General features: G+C 29.0%; 6 protein-coding genes across 7 annotated transcripts; 2 read left to right on the top strand and 4 right to left on the bottom strand.

Moving 5' to 3' along the window:
* Window positions 1-14: 14 nt before the first annotated feature.
* Window positions 15-3,226, bottom strand: LOC134835271 (gustatory receptor for sugar taste 64f-like). Its single transcript, XM_063850143.1, has 5 exons — window positions 2,914-3,226; window positions 1,511-2,135; window positions 1,293-1,455; window positions 1,115-1,231; window positions 15-101 (listed from the first exon to the last, which is right to left on the bottom strand). The coding sequence occupies exons 1-5, from the start codon at window positions 3,224-3,226 to the stop codon at window positions 15-17; spliced, it is 1,305 nt and encodes a 434-aa protein (XP_063706213.1).
* A 798-nt stretch (window positions 3,227-4,024) lies between these two features.
* On the bottom strand, window positions 4,025-5,829 carry LOC134833840 (mesoderm induction early response protein 1-like). 2 transcript variants are annotated; one of them, XM_063848305.1, is made up of 5 exons: window positions 5,640-5,829; window positions 5,464-5,577; window positions 5,198-5,411; window positions 5,057-5,137; window positions 4,025-4,994 (listed from the first exon to the last, which is right to left on the bottom strand). In XM_063848305.1, the coding sequence occupies exons 1-5, from the start codon at window positions 5,682-5,684 to the stop codon at window positions 4,180-4,182; spliced, it is 1,269 nt and encodes a 422-aa protein (XP_063704375.1). In that variant the 5' UTR covers window positions 5,685-5,829; the 3' UTR covers window positions 4,025-4,179. The 2 variants fall into 2 exon arrangements, with proteins under 2 accessions (XP_063704375.1, XP_063704376.1); XM_063848306.1 differs by lacking the exon at window positions 5,057-5,137.
* Window positions 5,830-6,706: 877 nt separating this feature from the next.
* On the bottom strand, window positions 6,707-11,786 carry LOC134835004 (gustatory receptor for sugar taste 64a-like). Its single transcript, XM_063849850.1, has 5 exons — window positions 11,747-11,786; window positions 9,797-9,819; window positions 8,289-9,330; window positions 7,399-7,651; window positions 6,707-6,817 (listed from the first exon to the last, which is right to left on the bottom strand). The coding sequence occupies exons 1-5, from the start codon at window positions 11,782-11,784 to the stop codon at window positions 6,731-6,733; spliced, it is 1,443 nt and encodes a 480-aa protein (XP_063705920.1). The 5' UTR covers window positions 11,785-11,786; the 3' UTR covers window positions 6,707-6,730.
* LOC134835007 (uncharacterized) lies at window positions 11,604-13,381 on the top strand. The gene is made up of 5 exons (XM_063849852.1): window positions 11,604-11,680; window positions 11,772-11,977; window positions 12,052-12,146; window positions 13,065-13,191; window positions 13,243-13,381. The coding sequence occupies exons 2-5, from the start codon at window positions 11,812-11,814 to the stop codon at window positions 13,335-13,337; spliced, it is 483 nt and encodes a 160-aa protein (XP_063705922.1). The 5' UTR covers window positions 11,604-11,680; window positions 11,772-11,811; the 3' UTR covers window positions 13,338-13,381.
* A 216-nt stretch (window positions 13,382-13,597) lies between these two features.
* On the bottom strand, window positions 13,598-14,562 carry LOC134835005 (vesicle transport protein SEC20). Its single transcript, XM_063849851.1, has 3 exons — window positions 14,343-14,562; window positions 14,104-14,276; window positions 13,598-14,045 (listed from the first exon to the last, which is right to left on the bottom strand). The coding sequence occupies exons 1-3, from the start codon at window positions 14,433-14,435 to the stop codon at window positions 13,598-13,600; spliced, it is 714 nt and encodes a 237-aa protein (XP_063705921.1). The 5' UTR covers window positions 14,436-14,562.
* Window positions 14,563-15,913: 1,351 nt separating this feature from the next.
* On the top strand, window positions 15,914-17,827 carry LOC134834141 (mRNA cap guanine-N7 methyltransferase). The gene is given in 3 exon segments (XM_063848706.1): window positions 15,914-16,451; window positions 16,454-17,029; window positions 17,696-17,827. Coding segments are annotated over 3 exon segments (1,104 nt in total). The 5' UTR covers window positions 15,914-15,964; the 3' UTR covers window positions 17,737-17,827.
* The last annotated feature ends 779 nt before the right edge of the window (window positions 17,828-18,606 follow it).

Here is an 18,606-nt window from a genome sequence, read left to right as displayed (position 1 = left end):
GTTGCTTCAAAAATTTATGTCGTTGTGATGTTGGTGAAGGTTGTGTTGCAAACTCGAATGCCCGATCCACTTCCACGGTCGTAGAATTGCAAAATTACGAGCTAAAAATAAAAATAAATAAAAAATGAATTAAAAATTAAGTTTAAATTTAAATTAATTTTAATTTTAATTTTAATTTTAATTTTAATTTTAATTTTAATTTTAATTTTAATTTTAATTTTAATTTTAATTTTAATTTTAATTTTAATTTTAATTTTAATTTTAATTTTAATTTTAATTTTAATTTTAATTTTAATTTTAATTTTAATTTTAATTTTAATTTTAATTTTAATTTTAATTTTAATTTTAATTTTAATTTTAATTTTAATTTTAATTTTAATTTTAATTTTAATTTTAATTTTAATTTTAATTTTAATTTTAATTTTAATTTTAATTTTAATTTTAATTTTAATTTTAATTTTAATTTTAATTTTAATTTTAATTTTAATTTTAATTTTAATTTTAATTTTAATTTTAATTTTAATTTTAATTTTAATTTTAATTTTAATTTTAATTTTAATTTTAATTTTAATTTTAATTTTAATTTTAATTTTAATTTTAATTTTAATTTTAATTTTAATTTTAATTTTAATTTTAATTTTAATTTTAATTTTAATTTTAATTTTAATTTTAATTTTAATTTTAATTTTAATTTTAATTTTAATTTTAATTTTAATTTTAATTTTAATTTTAATTTTAATTTTAATTTTAATTTTAATTTTAATTTTAATTTTAATTTTAATTTTAATTTTAATTTTAATTTTAATTTTAATTTTAATTTTAATTTTAATTTTAATTTTAATTTTAATTTTAATTTTAATTTTAATTTTAATTTTAATTTTAATTTTAATTTTAATTTTAATTTTAATTTTAATTTTAATTTTAATTTTAATTTTAATTTTAATTTTAATTTTAATTTTAATTTTAATTTTAATTTTAATTTTAATTTTAATTTTAATTTTAATTTTAATTTTAATTTTAATTTTAATTTTAATTTTAATTTTAATTTTAATTTTAATTTTAATTTTAAGCAAAAAAAAAATTATAAAAAAAATTATTAAAAAAATTATTTTACCTCATAAGTGACGATGGTTCCAGCCACACTCAGCAAAAGTTTCCGTGTCAGATAGAAAAATCTCATGCCAGAAAGGGCACAAACTGTTTCAGTTACGTCTTCCAGGAAACGTTTTGACTAAAAAAATCATCAAATTTAAATTAAAAACCAATTTTTTCAAAAAAAAACTTTAACTTACCTCAGCACACCACGACTCCATTGGAACATTTCTGAACAACAAAAGTGGCCTCTTCGACTGTTCATTTATTTCTGCTGACAGGAGACACACTGCTGATGTCCTGCAAATCAAATAAATCAAAGTGTACCAAAAATATACGGAGTGTACTTGAGATCGCCGTTCACTAAAAACGAAAAATTAACAAAATTGGTTTTGAAATACAAATTTTTCCATCTTACTTCAAGGAATTCATCAACTGCAAACAGATAAAATACAAATTATTGGAAAAGGAAACAATCGTGATCGGCGAAATAACTCGGTCCACATATTCGATGAGCTCGCAAACTTGTCTGTAAGCCGCTCGTTGCTCATCCCAGAACTGCTTCGTGACCCGTTTTCCGGAAAATTTCACCAAAAAGTCGCAATATTGCTTAAAAACGCTGCTGAGACCCATCGCGACAAGCATTATGAACAAATCCACGTAAAACCACATAAAAGTGTTCACCAAATTGGCAAATTTCGCAAGAAAAGCTTTCCATGGCTCGTAAGTTGTATCATCAAAAAACACCGGTAAATGTTCAATGAAAAAAGATTTGACATAATCATCGGGATCGATCGGGCATTTTACGATGGAAACTCCTGTGGCAATAAGTCCCAAGGTGTGTTCCGTTAGCGACAAAAACGTGACCGTTGGAGCAAATTTCCGTATTCGGCGTCCCATGCTCTTGCTTCGGACTGCATCTTGCATTGGCGGCAGTGATAACTCCACTTTGCGCCAAAATCGCATGGTTTCCGGCCATTTGCGGGCAATAAACAACATTTGAAACATTATGTACGTGACGGAATTGTAAACGACTACCAGAGCTAGAGATATTATTAAAAATAAAATTATGAATTATTGGACACGATAAAAAAAATTATTTTTGGAAAAAAATTTTAAATAAATTTTAAAAAAATATTTAGGTATTGTTTGTTTTAAATATTTAGTTAAATTAAATAAAATAAAATTTTCAAAATATATAAGTATCCAAAAATTCTTTCTCTTTAATTATTTTATTTTTAACCTTCCGAAGATAATTTTTTTAAATTATAAATATTATTTATCTATTTTATTTTTATTAAATTAAAAAAAATTATGAAAATTTCCCATTTTCATTTTGAAATATTTTTTATTGAAATATTTTTAAAAAATATATTTTTTAAAAATTATTTTATGAGGAAATTATAAAAAAAAAAGATTTTTTCTCCCAAAATTTTTTTTTCTTAAAATTTTATGAAATTTGTATTTTCCATGCAAAACTTTTATAAAACATAAAATTGAAATTTTTTACATTTTTTGGTTTATCTGATTTATATTTGTGATATAATCAAAAATTTTAAAAAATCTCTTTTGGAAAATTCAAACTATTTTTTTGAGTACAAATTTGAAAATAAAGCTAGTTTAAAAAGTAGGTACCTACTTAAATTAAATTAAAAAATTAAATAAAAAATTGTTGGATTTTAAAATAATTAAATTTAATCTACATTTTAATTCAGACCTAAATGTATTTTTTAAAATTAATTTATTGCTACCCATTCAATTTAAAAAAGTTTAAAATTTCATTTCATTTGCGTCTGTTTTTTTTTGTGATAAAAATCTTACTCATTTTCAAAATTGTCAAGCCTTTCTGAATGGAATTGTTGATGACGGTAACGGTGAACATGATTTGTGACAAAATGAGTAACACGGACCAAAAGAAGCGAAAACTTTTCCATCGGAATGTGAGTTTGTACGGATCTCCCGAGAGGATTCCATACATTGGCATCGCACCAAAACTCAAAGCGAACGCGAACACGGGTGCTGTAGCATCGAAAAAATAATTCGAATCGAAGATGCCTTGGAATCTTTTGTTGAAAATCGAAAAATAAGCACAGCAACTGCTCGTTTTTTGTTTAATTTTTGATTTGTACTCCATGACGGTCGACTCGCAACTGAAATTTGAATGGAAATCTACGATTAAACACAGATTAAAGTGGGAAAAACAAAGTAATTAAGTGTGGGAAAGTAATTAATTATGCATGAAAATGCAGTTTTATGCTCTTGGGACATTCATTCGGGTTTGAGTTGTGGTCTGGAAAACACAAATTTAAAAAAATCTTGAGAAAAAAAATTTTTAGGTGAAAAAGATAAAAAAAAACAATTTTTTTAAATTTTTTCCTCGGAATAGAATTTTTTAAAAACCAAAATTTAAGCAAAAAGAAAATTTAATGATTTTTTAATTTTAAAACAAAAAATTTCAAAATTAATAAAAAAAAAATTTTTTTGGCAAAAAAAATTCAATTAAATTTAATTTTTCAAAAATAAAAAAAATAAAATAAATTTATCTTAAAAAAAATAATTTTTGATGAAAAAATTTCAATCTTTTACCTTTTTATCTTTCCAGAAAAAAAACTATTTTTGGTGAAAAAGATAAAAAAAATCATTTTTTTTTAATTCTTTACTAGGAAAAGAAATTTAAAAAAAATAAATAATTTTAGTAAAAAAATTAGAAATTTAATAACTTTTTCTTTTTTAAAAAAAGTTTAAAAGTTTTTAAAAAGTTTTCAAAATTGTTAAAAAATATTTTTTTATGCAAAAAAAAAAACATAAAAAATTTATTTTTGATAAAAAATTTTAAACTTTTACCTTTTATCTTTCCAGAAAAAAAATTTGGGGTCCGAAAAAAAATTTTTTTATCGAAAACCATTTAAATTAAATCAAAATTTGACTTGTATTTCTCCATACAAAGCGACAAATATAAAAATTCACCTTAAAATTATTCGGTTTCTAATTCATAACTTAAACATACTTTTTTTTTTAGCCTAAAACGTTAAGATTGCGGTTTTTGTATCCCATGAACTACAAAAATTTCGGAAGTGACCTTAAGCCTCAGACACACATGGGCATCGATAAATTTCGCGGTATGGATTGCTGCACCTCATTTCCGTCCTGATTATTTTGCGAGGATGCCGCTGCCGCAGCTGCTGCCGCCGAATTTCCACTTGTGCCATCTTGCTCCTCCAAAAACCGATCCATGATACACTGTCCCGGATTGAGACTATATTTCTTCTTGTCAAGCCTTGCTTTGCTCGCAAAGACATCGTGTCGCTCCGACTTCTTCCAGAGGTAGTAAAATTGGACAATTTCCCCGACAGATCGCGTTTTCACCTTTGCCAGTTGAATTTGATGAAAATTTTTCCCGTAAAGCCTGAGTCCAGTCTCGAAATTTCGACATTCTTCCTCGGACCAGGCACTCATGACCTCTTCCGGTGGCGCCGCAGCGGCAATTTTCCGTCGTCGCAGTGCTTCTTCCCTATCGTGACCGCATTGTTGCAACAGAAAAAGTGCCTGTTCGTCATCTCTCAAGTGTTTTCCCGTGGGAATTGCCAAAAGTTGGGCGGTAACGGACGAATCGGAGCCGGCAGTTGCTGCGGAATGACTGATGACGCGAACTTTCCGCAAATAATCCAGAATTTCGTCTTCTGATAACTTATCACAGCCGTCCCACACTAGTTTGTCTTTGTTCTCGTATGGCAGTGCGTCGTCGTACTTGGAAAACTCCTCGGGGATTTGTGCTTGGTAATCGGTGCCGACCATAATTGTCTTTTTGATCTCATTATCGTCGGATTTGTACTCGTTATCGCTCTCATTTTCATTTTCGCCCTCGTTTTCATTGTCATTATCGCTAACAGGACGGAAATTAACTACAAAAAAAAAAATTTTTAGAAAAAATTTTCGAAAAAAATAAGAAAAATAGCACTCGTACTTCTCAATCGACGAGAACTTGAGGCTGCTTGATAATTTTCCGGATAAAGATTCTTTAGATCGGTTTCTTCTTCTTCGTTATCTAGTGAACGAAATAAAGAATTTTAATCTAAAAATATTTTTTACCAGAATTTTTTAATACCTGATTCACTGTTTTCGGCTTCCGCTTCTGCTTCGGTCGTCTCTTGACTGGGCTTGGTATCAACATCGTCATCAGACTCTTTTTTATCGTCTCCGTCAACGGCATCGACACCATCAGTTTCCATCTTTTCCTCTTCTTTTGGGTCTTCTGTTTTAATTTCTGGCTCTTCCTTGGTGGTTGTTGTCGCTAAATCTTCGGAAAGTGGTTTTTCGTCCTAAAAAAATAATTTTTTATACGAAATTTCATGGAGAAATTCGGAGTCAAACCTTTTTCGCTTCTTCGGATGTTTCTGGTTCCTCTTTCGGTTCTACTTTTTCTGGCTCTTCTGACTTTTCCTCCTTCGGTACTTCAGGTTTTTCATCTTTTTCTTCCTCCATTGCCTTAAAATTTTATGAAAAACGATAAAAATTAAATTTGTTGACAAAATAAATCCTTTGAATACCTCTACAGTGGATGCAGTTTCCTTTTCTTTCTCGTCTGACGACATTTTAAGTAAAATTCACGACCCTTTTTTGCAATATCCTGATTCCTTGGTCACTTTTGTCTAAATTTAACCAGTTGAAGTTGATCAAAATGGGAGGAAATTCGGTGAAAATGATAAAAATTTGCTCAGAATTTGGTCAATGTTTACAAAAAAAAGTTGGATTGGCGACTTTCACAATAGCGGAATGTGCGATGGGAAGAAAACCCAGTGTGGCAGAAATTTTCAATTGTGTGCTGGGTGCGTGATTTTGCACGCATTACGATCACGCTAACGGTAAATGTTGGTGAGTCGGCTGAAAGTGATACTGTTATATGCTGTCAGGCAAGACCAAACGGCCTGACGTTTCTCGAGTTCAATTTCAGCCGACTCACATCGTCTATCAGGCATTCCAGCGTTTGAAACCCACGAAAACAGCGTTTGAAATAATTTCAAAGTCATTTTTCTCAAATCTTTATAAATTAAATTTAAAGTTCTTATTGAATTTTCGATGGCCATGGGGATCTATTTTCATAATATTTTGACAAATCTAAAAATTTAAAAGTTTTTAAAGAGTTATTCAATGATGTTTGAAACCCACGCGGCATTTCTGATTTTTTTTTCCAACAAAATTTAATTTTAAATTTCTCCTCAACTAGAAATGTTAAACCAAAAACAATAATTGCAAGTGGCCTTAAAGATACCAAATTAGAGTATTACATATATAGACCCCGATATTTGTTGAATTTAAAGGGACTTATTGCCCAAAAACCAGTGTTTGAAACTCACGTTTTTGACAAAATCGCAAATTTTCTGTTTGAATTAAAATGATGAAAATGCATCTAGAGACGCGAATGAATATTTTAACGTGAAAGATCTTCGCAATCTAATGATGCCTACATATTTTGTTTTTAAAATTATTGATTAAAAAGTCCAAAAAAATCATTTCGAAATTTTCGATTTTTTAAAATCTCCGTGGAATGCCTGCTATCGTCAATATTAAAAAATTCATTTTTATTTTTTTAATTTTTTATTTCACGAAAAAACATCAAAAAACAACACAAAAAGTAGAGTTAATAGCAATTAATTTTATATTCATTCGCTTTTTGTTGTCCAAATTGCATCAGGACGATTTCGTAGGTGATTATCGTTCCCATCATCTAGAAAAAAAATTGTGAAAATTATTAGCTTGAATAATTTTTAAAAATTAAAAAAAAAATATGTACCTAAAAATAAAAAAATTAAAAAGTTAAAAATTTTTGATATTTTGATAAAAAAATTAAGAAAATTTTAAAATTATTTTTTTTTTTTGTTATTTTTAAATAATTCATATTTTGTGTTAAAATTCTGGAAAAATTAAAAAAAAATTTAATTTTTTGAATACAGTGAAAATTCTTTCATAGGGCACCCAAAATTCTTTTTTTTTTTCAATTTTTTAACTTTTTTAACCTTTTCTTCATTAATTATCTTATTTTAGACAATTTGAAACTTTTTTCTATTAAAAATAGTTAAAATAAACCCGAAATTTAAGATTTTGATTAAAATTCCATAGAAAATCGATGTGCCCTATAAGAGAATATGCCCTCAGAATTGTCCTATGATAGAATTTTCACTGTATTTATTAATTTAATAAAAATTGAAAATTAAATTTAATTTAATTAAAAAATTATTTTGAATTAAAAATTAATTTTTTTTTCTTTAAGCAATTAAAAAGGCAGGAATTTTAAAAATCCATACTTACACCAAATAACAATCGTCGTGTCAAAAAATAGAATCGCATGCCACTCAAAGCAATTGTTTCACATCTAATTTGGTCCGCTAGTCGTTCCACATCAACATTCCACATGGAATTCGGAAGTCTTCGCAGCAATTCGAGAGGCTTCACTGCTTGTTCATTCACTTCGGCGGCAAACAAAAAGACTGCAGCTGTTCTCAGAATTAGAAATGTCAACGATGCCCAATAGTAGACGTAATTTATCGTGTAAGGTAATTTTCTAAAAGAAAATTTTAATCAATAAAGGGATTTATTTATGAAACTAAAATTAATTAATTTAACTTTTGTCACGGAAAATTTGTTTTGTAAAAATTAAATATTATTTCATTTTTTATGTTTTTTAAATTTTATTTTAAAATATTTTCTAATTAAAAAAATCTTTTATTTAAAAATTTTAAAATTAATTTAATTAAAATAAATTTTTCAATCTTTGATTTAATTTTTAATAAAATTAATTTTCGAGTTTTAGCTTGATTCCAATTAATTTTCTAAAATTTTAAGACAAACTGGCCTTTTTCATGATTTTTCATGAATCACAAAAAAATTCTTTTTAATTAAAAAAATCAATAAAATTTCTAATTAGGTGCAAAAAAGTATTAATGAAACTTACAAGATTTTAAATAAGGTACTCGAATTTTTTTAAATTTTTTGAAAAATCATATGTTTTTGCTTAAAAAAAAAAATTATAAATTTCATGAAACAGAATTTCTAATATTTATGAATTAAAGCTTCATAAAAAAATTTTAAATTAACTTAATTTTAATTTAAAATATTTTTTCCTCCTAATTTTTTTTTCAACTGATAAATATGTAAAATAATTAAATTTAGTCGTTCTAAAAAGTAAAAAAATCACTTACGTTGCCACATTCAACACTTGCAAGCAAATATGATACAAATTACTCAAACAAGAGATAATCACGACAACAGAAATGGTTCGATCCACATTCTCCAATATCTCACAGATCAGTCCAAAGTGAAAACGAGCCGTTTTCCAAAACTGCTGCGTTCCAATTTGCGGCGAACCTGATTTGTACATTTCATTCAAGTAATCATTAAACTGCCGAAATCGCTCCGAAATGCCCAAACTGATGACAATTATGAAGAAATCGATAAAAGTCCACGTAAAAGTCATCATGAAGGATCCCAGATAGAACAAAATTCCCAAAATCGGATGATAGAACGGCAAAACGAGCACCAAAGCCGCATAAAAATCCCGATTTGCGTAATAATGCAAGGTGCCGTGATACGAATTGTTGCAATAACGCGACTCGTAGTCCCACGAATAGAAAGATTGTGATTTTGCCAAGCAGTGTTCCACAAATCCAGCGAGAAAAACAATTGATCCTGCTATTGTGATTTTTTTCCGCAACGACATTCCGACTCCGGTACAGTAAGGTCTTCGTTGAAACACGGATTCGTTCTTTTCCCAGTGCATCATGAGCTTTTTCCATCGAGTGGCGATGTAGAAAAAAATTATCGTCGCGCAAGAATTCACCATGTAAAAAACGAGACCTGCCAAACTTTTTGCATTTGTGTAATTTGGGTCGACAGCGTCACTCCGATGGATCCGATACATCTCCGAACATGCCATAAAAATGCAAAAACAGATAAAAAATGCACTATAAATCGCTCGGAACGAGAACCACTGGAACCGAAGATGCGAACAATTGCTGGCAGATATTCCCAAAACGGGAAAAACTCCAAAAATTTGAGCCACCAGCAACGTTGGGTAAATTGCGCGATGAAAAGAGTCCCGTGGACTGTGCAAATATTTCTTCTCTGGCTCCTGAGTGGTTGCTAACTGCAACGAAAACCTTCGCGGATACGAGACGATCGGTAATTTTGTCAAAATATGCATTTTTATGTGGGGACTTGCAATATCTTTCATTATTTTTTTTTCTAATTTTTCACCAAAAATGCATCAAAACGCGTTGCAAGTCAAACGAAAACTGCCGCAGCATAAATTGAGTTGTTGATGAATGAAATTGTTGTTTACTACCAGATAGAGGTAAGTAAGAGAGATCCATTAACGGCGATAAGATAAAAACCGAAAGTCATATATCACGTCGCGAAAGCGGACATTTATCGCAATAATTGTTGTGTTTTGACAATTAATAAGGGAAATGCGTGGTGAGTCATTTTGATTGGTGAAAAAGGGTGCTAAATTTGTTTTTAATTGTGGATTTCAAGAAAATCACGGCGTTTATGAGGGTGTTTGATTAAAACAAATGAAGAGTGTTTGACAAACACTAAAAAATTCCGAAATGGGCATTATTTACATTTCGATGGAACTTGAAACAGAAATCCACAGATTGCTACTACAAGTGATATCAATCTCGACATGCAATGGGCAGGGATACTCAACTTGAAAAGATTTTAGCAAAATTTCTGAAAAATAAAAAAAATATTTAAAAAAATTATTCATTAATTAAATTAATTTGAAAAATAATTAAATAATTAATAAGTTTTTATTATTTATTTAAAATAATTTATCTTTATTTTATTATTTAATTTTAAACCATACCTAATAAAATTTTATAAATTAATTAGGCCGCTCCAAATTTATTTCGAACTTTTTGTCCCAAAAACTTTTTTTCAAAATGGGGGGGGGGCAAAATAAAAAAAAATTTTTGAAATACTATTTCATATAAAATTACAAATTAATACTAGTTTTTTGTCATTAATCAATATTTTAGTTGATTTTATAGTATCTACATTGAGATTTTATAATTTAAAATTTATCTCAAAGTATTTCAAGTTAAAAATTTAAACAAAAAAATTTCGTAAAAAAAACTGTCAAAAAATTTTGAAAAATATTTTTTTTGAAAAAAAAAATTAAACGAAGAAAATTCATGTTAGAACACGGTTTTTAATAGTACAAAATTTTCAATTTTTAATTTTTAAAAAATTTTGTATTAAAAATCGTGTTCTAACATGAATTTTCTTCGTTAAAATTTTTTTTCAAAAAAAATATTTTTCAAAATTTTTTGACAGTTTTTTTACGAAATTTTTTTGTTTTAAATTAAAAATTTTTTAAAAAATTTTGTATTAAAAATCGTGTTCTAGAAATTCGTAGAAAAAATATGAAAAAGAAAAACGGTCAATTTTGATGAAATTTTTAACTTTTTTTTTTTATTTTGCCCCATTGGATTTTCGACTTTTGAAATGGAGCATGGGACAAAAAGTTCAAAAAAAATTTGGAGCGGCCTTACTAAAATTTTTATCTAAATAAAAAAAATTTATTAAAAAAAATATATATTTTCGAAAGTAAAAAAAAACGAAAAATTTTTTTCAAAAATTGATTTTGTCAAAAAAATTGAGAGGGAAAAATAAAAATATTAAGAAAAAAGCAAATTATTGACATTTTTTGGTATTTTTTGATTAAAAAACGATAAAAATAGCAAACCTTAGGTACATTAAAAGGATGAACTTATTTTGCTTAAATAACACATTTTCTATCGAAATTTAGATGAAAAATTTCTTGAGTAACGTGACCAAAATTATTATTTTCTCTTAAATTTTAATTTTGTCAAATTTTAACTAAATTTTCACTTAAAACTTTAAAATAATGAAAAGAAAAATTAAAATTTTTATTTTTTCATCAAAATCCTCATGCGACATAAACTGAAATAATTAAATTTAATGGCCTTAACTGATTTTATTTAAAAATTTGTAAAATTCAATTAAGTTTTTACCATATTTATTTTTAAGTTTTATTTTATTTTTTCCAATGTTTTCTGAAAATTTATAAGAAAAAATTGATTTAATTCTAAATTTTTTTCGAAAACTATATCTTTTAAATTAAAAATAAACTAAAAATTAAAAAAATATTTTAATAAAAAAAAAATTAACTATTTGATAATTAATTAAATGAAAATTTATATATTTGATATTTTAACCAAATTTATTTAATTTTCAGTTTAAAATTTTTTTCAACTTAAATTAAATTAAATTTTCTTTATTTATTTTTAATTCTTTATTCTTTATTTTATTTTTTGTTTTTTAGGATTTTTTTTAATTAGGATAAGAAAAAAAATAAAATAAACTTTAAAAAAGTCAAGAAAAAAATTAATAAATTTCAAATATCATAAACTGACCCGCAGTTGAACATCCCCGCAACTCACACTTGACTAAAAATTAAAAATTCATTGATAACGTTCCTTGTCGTATTATTAAATACAGATAGTCAGATAGAGAGTGCGAGAGAGCGACAACAACAACAGTGAATAAGTCGCTACTTTAATAATATGTAAATAATCTTCCAAACAAAAAAAAAAAATATTTATTTTCTATTTGCTTGTTCTTGAAATCTTACGCTCTCCCTCTCTCTTTCTCCTCAGAGGATGCAATCATTCCTTGTTTCGCTGTCGTCTCGTCAAAATGTCTGCACTCGACGAGCTACCTGAATTCCAAAATTTTTGCTTCTGCATAAACCTGGAGACCGGAGTGATTTTCATCAGTCTTCTCACCTTTTTGCTGCCCGAATTCTCAATTTGTGCAAAAATTTTGATTCTAACGCACGAAACAACTTCACTAACGGCATACGGTAAGAAGTGTTTGTCCATTCAGCAGCTGATAGAAGTGGCTGATAAGGAACTGTTTTTTAATTTTTGTACGCAGAATGGAGACAAGAGATGAAATTGGACTTGCTGGACATTGTTGGGTCCGTGCTAGGACCGGTTTTCGCATGCATTTTATTAGTGGGAGTGGTTAAGGTAAGAAATTTTTGAAAAAACCTAAAGTTTCTAAAAAAAAATCAAACTTAAAAACCAAGTGGAGCAAAAAAAAATCAAGAAGTTTATATCTGAGATTGACTAAAAATGTTTGAACTAAAATAAAACATTTTAAATTCTGATTTTTGAAAATTTTTATAAAAAAACCGGAATAAAATAAGTGTTTAACTGGTTTAAAAAATTGATCTGATATTTTTGGCGATGAAATTAATTCATTATTATTATTATTTATTTGCATAAAATAGATTTTTTTTGTTTCTTTATGTTTTTCTTTGTTTACATTAAAAAATTCAAATCATTTTTATCCCGGGTTTTATCGTTCCTTAAATTTCGAGTTTTAATTAAAAAAAAATTTCCAAAGATAATTTTTTAATTTTGACTGACCTTTTTTTCTTTAAGGTTTTAAATTTAATTTTGTTAAATTTTTTATACCAATAAAATGTAAAAAAAAACTATTTTTAACTAATTATTTTTATTTTTCGAGAGAGGGTGAAAATAAATCAAATAATTAAATTAATTTAGTCTCAAAATTTAAAAAAAAAAAAAATAAAATAAAATAAATAGTTAAATTGAGAAATTTTATTTAATTATTATTATTTTTTTTTTCATAAAAAATCGTCATTAAAAAATTCAAAAATAAAATCATTGAATTAAAAATAATTATTTGATTAAAAAAAAAAGGAAAAAATAAATCGGATTTTTTACTCAAATTTTTCCTACAAAAAAAAAAAAAATAATTAAAAACTAAAATTTAAGAATAAATCGAACATGATTAAAGAAAACTATTAAAATTTTTTCATTTGATCTTAATTTTTTCAATCTTTAATTTTTTTCTTGAATATTGTTAATATGTTATGAATATATTTTCCAGAAATTTAATTTTTAATATTTTTTTTGCAGAAAAGTCACAGTTACCTCCTCACATTTTTATTTTTTGGACTATTTTCGTTGGTAATTTATTCCTTGGACACTCTTCTAAATTCCTTTGCTCATACATGGACGAGCATGATTAAATTCAGCATCATAAGTAAGTAAAAAAATCTTTTTTAAAAAATAAATCACAAAAAATTACTTTCAGTCGTCTACATTTACTTCTGGATGTGCGTGCAGAGTTTGTACCAAAAATACCGAAGGCTTGATCCAGATTTCCAATATTTATTGGCTGTCGCATAAAAAACGCATTCTAAATTATTTTAAGTATTTTTTTATTATTTTTATTTTTAAACACTTAACAAGGAATGATCTTCATCTCTTAAGTCTTAGGTTTAATAGCTTGTTGATTAAATTTGCAACATGAGCAAAATATTTTTTTTAGCTGATTGCTTGAACTTGATTGAAAAATATGTAAATAGGTTTAGGAGTGGAATTCATGTGACTTTTTATTCATATACAAAAATAAATCTTCTTTAAGGAGTCAAAAAAAGTCAAACTCTTTAAAAGAGTCTTTTTTGCACGATGTAAATGACGCAGGCAATAAAAAAGGAAAATGCGAAAAAAAGTAAAATCTTGTCCGTGCATTCGCGTCTTCCGTACTTTTTGAGCAATTTGCCGGACTGTTGGATGGTGCCGGCGGTATTTTGGAGCTCTTCGCTCGTGCCTTCGACACTGACACTGGACGCGACTAGAGTTTCGAGTGTGGCGGCGCTCTTCTGTGTCGTGTCTGACAAATGCCGCGATATCGAAAGCATTTTTTCCGTGACACTCTCATGCTGTGACACGACGCCCGCCTTCTTTGCCAAACCAGCTCCCGTGCGATGTCGCGTTCCGTCTGTCTCGTTGCCGCCCACAACTTTTGACACACTCGCCAGTAAGTCGACACGATCAGTTTTCTCTATTTCTAACATTGTCTGGATGTTGGCTTTGCGGAAAGCTTGTAATGATCTAGAAAAATTATTTTATTAAAATTTTCAAACGTTTTGGGAGACGAGAAAAAACTCACTTGCTAAAACTTTCTCGATGTAAATTAACTTCTTTGTAAATTTGGGGATCACTTAGGTCCGACGAGTAGTCATCTAGGCGCTCGATACATTTCCTTAATGCACTAATTTTGGCACGTCCGCATTCATTGAGGTGTTCCAGCTCGGAACGGGGTCCTTTGCAAGCGAGAATATCCTGAAAATCAATCGAAATTCATTTAATTTTTATTATTTAAGCGAACTTTTTGGAGAAAATTCTTACTTGGGTTACTGCTTGCAGCTCCAAACTATTTTCCACAATTTGTTGTCGAAGTTCTGCCAAGTCTTTTTGAATGTTATGCTTAGCACCAAACATTTTTTTACATTTCTAACGGGACTCGCAACACATAAATACAATTTTTCTTTACAAATAAACTAAAAATTTCGTCAAAAACTTTGGGTTTCTTTAATGGATTTTCGACCGATTGCTGACGATGATTTTGTTGTTGTGAAATCCAGTAACTGATGTCACAAATATCGTTACTATCCTCACAGGGATGTAGCGTTATAGTGGCTAAAGTGGCAAAGGGGCTCTTCAAAAATTTTAAATTTATAAATATTTTTTTTTTAGAAAAATAAAAATCAATTAGGATCAGAGATGGAGAAATTTTCTCCTGGGATTCAAATTCATTTCCCAAAATTCGAATAATAATAAGATTAAAATAATCAAATTAAGATGAATTTTAACGTTTTTCAAGTTATTTTACAAATTTAATAATTGAAAATGTCTTTAGTTTTATATTTTCATATTCACCGTTTATACATATTTTCAGGTAATTAGAAAATGTCTTTAGTTTTATATTTTAATTTTAAGATGAATTAATTTAATAGAGCAAAAGAAGAAGAAGATACATATTTTCAGGTAAAAAAAAAAATTTAAAAAGAAAAGAAAAAATAATAAAGAAAAGTAGTACAAATTAAAAGTTATCAAATTGCCATTAAGTCATCAATATCAAAAAAAAACAAATCCTAAAAAAATCTACTCGTATTGCGAAGAAGATCAATTTGTATCAGCATAGAAGCATCATATACTCGTCGCTCATTGGGATCGCTTAGATAATAAAATCAGCCAGTTGATTTGAGTTTGCCGCTGCAAGTTAACTTAAGTGATGCAGGAGCGCAAACTTCCTCTCAACAAGCTGTTTCTCAAAATAAAAGTATCACAATGGTCCCTTTAAATACAGCAACTATAAAATAGTACCGCAATAGGAACTCAATATACTCCTCAACCATCTTTTTCCCCGCATACTTCAACTGAAACAACTCAATTTATCCATGCGATTATTCCCGAATAACCAACAGAAGACCCGGAACGTGAGCAACAAGATCAAAGACCGACTTTGGAAGTCCATCCAATTGGGATTGACAAAGATCGGTTTTACTGCAAGTATACTGAGGATGCAAAGCTGGCTATGGTCATCCAGGGGACCTGTGCAAGCAGTTAAATTGTCATATTATAGTTCAAAAACTTTTTTTTATTTCCCTCTTTTAAAATCTTTGGTAAAAAAATTCAAATTATGAAAAAAAAATTAAATTAATTTTTGTAAATAAGATTTTTGAGAAAAAAAATTATAACAAAAAAAATTTCATTGGTAGTTGAAAATTTTAAAAAATTTTCTTGAAAAATAATCAAAAAAACCAAAAAAAATATATTTAATTTTTTCCATCTTTTAAAAAATAAACATTCAATTCAATATATTCTTATATGAGCCCCCTTGAAATTTTTCTTGTGCCCTTCTTAAAAATTATTCTCTACCTACGCCACTGCTCGACTGTCACATTTGGATTAGTAAACAAAAAAATAAACCGACGAAACGAAGAATTTAATTAAAAATTTAAATAAAAATGGAACAAAATCACGACTACAAACACCAGAGAAACCACGATGAGGACCAAGGAACGGATCACCAACATAGCTCAAAGTATCAGAGAGCGGAGGGTCCCAATTCCCGCGTTGTGGCAACGCATTACAACAACATCGAGGAGAAAGGCCTCGCCGAAAGACTGAAATCGAAAATCTTCCACATGCGGAACTTCAACAATTGGGTCAAAAGTATGCTCATCACGGAATTTGTGTACAAAATCCGGAACCAAAATCCGCGCGATCACCGCATGAAAGTGCTCGATTTGTGCTGCGGCAAGGGCGGCGATCTGCTGAAATGGCAAAAAGCGAATATCGGTCACTTGATTTGCACAGATATCGCCGACGTGAGTCTGGAGCAGTGCAAGGAGCGGTATAACACGACAAAAGCTCGCAACCACCGGACATTTTCGGCGGAATTTTTTGCCGCAGATGCCACACACGTCGTTTTGCGGGACTTGTACCAAGATCCGAGACCAAAATAGACTTGACGAGTTGTCAGTTTGCCTTCCATTACTGCTTTGAGTCGATGCCACAGGCGGAAATGATGCTGCGAAATGCCTCGGAAACCCTCCGACCGGGCGGATATTTTATCGGGACCATGCCAGATGCCTACGAAATCATGGCGCGTCACCAAAAGTCAAAAGACACGAAAAAATTCGGCAACGATATTTATCATATCGAGTTGGAGTTCGATACGGATGAGCAACCGCCCTTTTTTGGGGCCAAATATAACTTTCATCTGGAAGAAGCGGTCGATTGTCCGGAATTTCTCGTGTATTGGCCCTGTCTCGTCAAATTGGCGGAGAATTTTAAGCTGAAACCGGTGCTTATGGAAACCTTTGAGGACTTTTATAAGCGAAAAATTCAATATGGACGCGATTTGGCTCGCAGAATGAGAGTTTTTGAACCATATTCCTTACAAGAACGGGATTTGTCGTATGATGATCCAGCGGAATATCAACATGCGAGAGATTATCTCAGAGAAAGACGCCGTCACGACAGATATCAAGTGGATACGTTATCGAAATCTGAGTGGGAAGCGATATGTAAGTATTTTTTTTGGATAGAAAATTTAATTATTTGACTTTTTTGACGAAAATTTTCAAGAAAAAAAATTAAAAATGTTGAAAAATGGCAAATTTTTAACTTTTTTCTGTATTTTTTGATAAAAAAACTTTAAAAATTCAATTTTTTTTATTGAATCATACGAAAAAGAAAATAAAATTGCTTTAATTAAAATTATATTTAATTCAATTTTTAATAATTTAATTCAACAATTAAATTTATTTAAAATTTTGATAAAAATAATTTTTGAATCATTTAACTGAATTTAAATTTTTAAAAAATTTCCATTAGGTATGATAAATTCTTTTTTATTATTTTCTTTGATTTTGACTTAAAAATTTTAATATGCTAAATATAATTTTGAATTTAAAAAAAAAATTGTAAAAATTAATTTACGCTCGAAAACGTTAAAAACGGAATAAAAAATGAAAAAAGTTTAAATAATTTAAAAAAAATTAATTATTAAATTCATATTAATTTCAAATCAAATTAATTTTAATAAATTAATATTTTAATTTTAATTAAAATTTAAAAAATTATTTAAATTTTTTTTAAATAATTAAATCAAATTTCATAAGTCAAATAATTAAATTTAGTCGTCTGATTTGAAAAATTAAATTTTTAATACGAAATTTTATTTTTTTCAGCTCTCTATTGTGTATTTGCCTTCCAAAAAGTTGAAGAATGATAAAATAAAATTGTTAAAAAAAGTCACGGACTGCGTTGTGCTCAAACGTAAATTTTATTGATTGTACAAATTAAAGTGCTGATTGACTGAATTTCTTTAAAACCTTACTTCTTTTCATCTTCTCCAGGCGTAATTTCGGGTTCCATGCACGGACATGCATGACACGCATCCGCTTCGGCAGCTGTTCCCTGTCCAAGCTGCTCAATTTTCACGATGCGCTCTTTTCCAGGCTTTTGCTTCCTCAACGGTGCCCGAACCGTCAATATCCCATCGGCACTCAATTCCGCCCGGACACTGTCTGGCTCGGATTCCTTCGGGATCGGATATTTTCGCATAATTTGTCGAGCCACGGTGCCCGAGGCATTGTCTTCGCGTTCCGCATGTTTCGCCTCGATCACGATCATGTCGTCATTCACGACTTTTACAGCCAATTCGCTGTACCGGAACTGCTTGACATCCATGCAAATGTGAAAACCGTCTTTTTCGAGTGTGAAAATTGCGCCTTTGTACTCGCTCGACTTGGATTTGGATTTTTTCTTGGGACTTTTGGGCGACAAAGGTACGGAAGTTTCGGCTTGTTCGTCATTGTTCGACGAATCTTCGTTCGATTCTTTTGCGGAGGTGCTGGCGACAGGCTCCTCGTCCTGATCTGCGGCGTCATTCGAGTCGTCTTTGCTCTTTTCGCGTTTTCCGCCGCCACAGGCACAATGATGTGCCGACGCATGGCAGTGACAATGGTTGTCCGTGGCGAGTTCCAGTAGCAGCGGCAAGACCGGGACTTTGGAGCACTTGCATTGCCCGCCGCTGCCACCTTTACATTTGCAGCACTGGTCGAAAATCTTGCACTGGTCCAGCGACTTGAGAAAGGCC

This window comes from Culicoides brevitarsis, chromosome 3 (assembly GCF_036172545.1).
Source record: "Culicoides brevitarsis isolate CSIRO-B50_1 chromosome 3, AGI_CSIRO_Cbre_v1, whole genome shotgun sequence".
In the NCBI taxonomy this organism is placed as follows: domain Eukaryota; kingdom Metazoa; phylum Arthropoda; class Insecta; order Diptera; family Ceratopogonidae; genus Culicoides; species Culicoides brevitarsis.
This window is presented reverse-complemented; position numbering and strand designations above follow the sequence as displayed.

Coding starts and splice junctions, on each gene's coding strand:
- LOC134835271 (XM_063850143.1), bottom strand. CDS start 3,226: ATGGAGTACAAATCAAAAATTAAACAAAAAACGAGCAGTTGCTGTGCT. Junction 1,232..1,292: donor TGGAGTCGTGGTGTGCTGAG/GTAAGTTAAAGT, acceptor TGATTTTTTTAG/TCAAAACGTTTCCTGGAAGA. Junction 102..1,114: donor GAACCATCGTCACTTATGAG/GTAAAATAATTT, acceptor TTTTATTTTTAG/CTCGTAATTTTGCAATTCTA.
- LOC134833840 (XM_063848305.1), bottom strand. CDS start 5,684: ATGTCGTCAGACGAGAAAGAAAAGGAAACTGCATCCACTGTAGAG. Junction 5,412..5,463: donor CATCCGAAGAAGCGAAAAAG/GTTTGACTCCGA, acceptor TTATTTTTTTAG/GACGAAAAACCACTTTCCGA. Junction 5,138..5,197: donor AGCCGAAAACAGTGAATCAG/GTATTAAAAAAT, acceptor TTCGTTCACTAG/ATAACGAAGAAGAAGAAACC.
- LOC134835004 (XM_063849850.1), bottom strand. CDS start 11,784: ATGATTGCATCCTCTGAGGAGAAAGAGAGAGGGAGAGC. Junction 9,820..11,746: donor GAGAAAGAGAGAGGGAGAGC/GTAAGATTTCAA, acceptor TTTATTTTTCAG/AAATTTTGCTAAAATCTTTT. Junction 7,652..8,288: donor CAAGTGTTGAATGTGGCAAC/GTAAGTGATTTT, acceptor ATTTTCTTTTAG/AAAATTACCTTACACGATAA.
- LOC134835007 (XM_063849852.1), top strand. CDS start 11,812: ATGTCTGCACTCGACGAGCTACCTGAATTCCAAAATTTTTGCTTCTGC. Junction 11,978..12,051: donor AACTTCACTAACGGCATACG/GTAAGAAGTGTT, acceptor TTTTGTACGCAG/AATGGAGACAAGAGATGAAA. Junction 12,147..13,064: donor TATTAGTGGGAGTGGTTAAG/GTAAGAAATTTT, acceptor TTTTTTTTGCAG/AAAAGTCACAGTTACCTCCT.
- LOC134835005 (XM_063849851.1), bottom strand. CDS start 14,435: ATGTTTGGTGCTAAGCATAACATTCAAAAAGACTTGGCAGAACTTCGA. Junction 14,277..14,342: donor AGCTGCAAGCAGTAACCCAA/GTAAGAATTTTC, acceptor ATTGATTTTCAG/GATATTCTCGCTTGCAAAGG. Junction 14,046..14,103: donor CATCGAGAAAGTTTTAGCAA/GTGAGTTTTTTC, acceptor TAATTTTTCTAG/ATCATTACAAGCTTTCCGCA.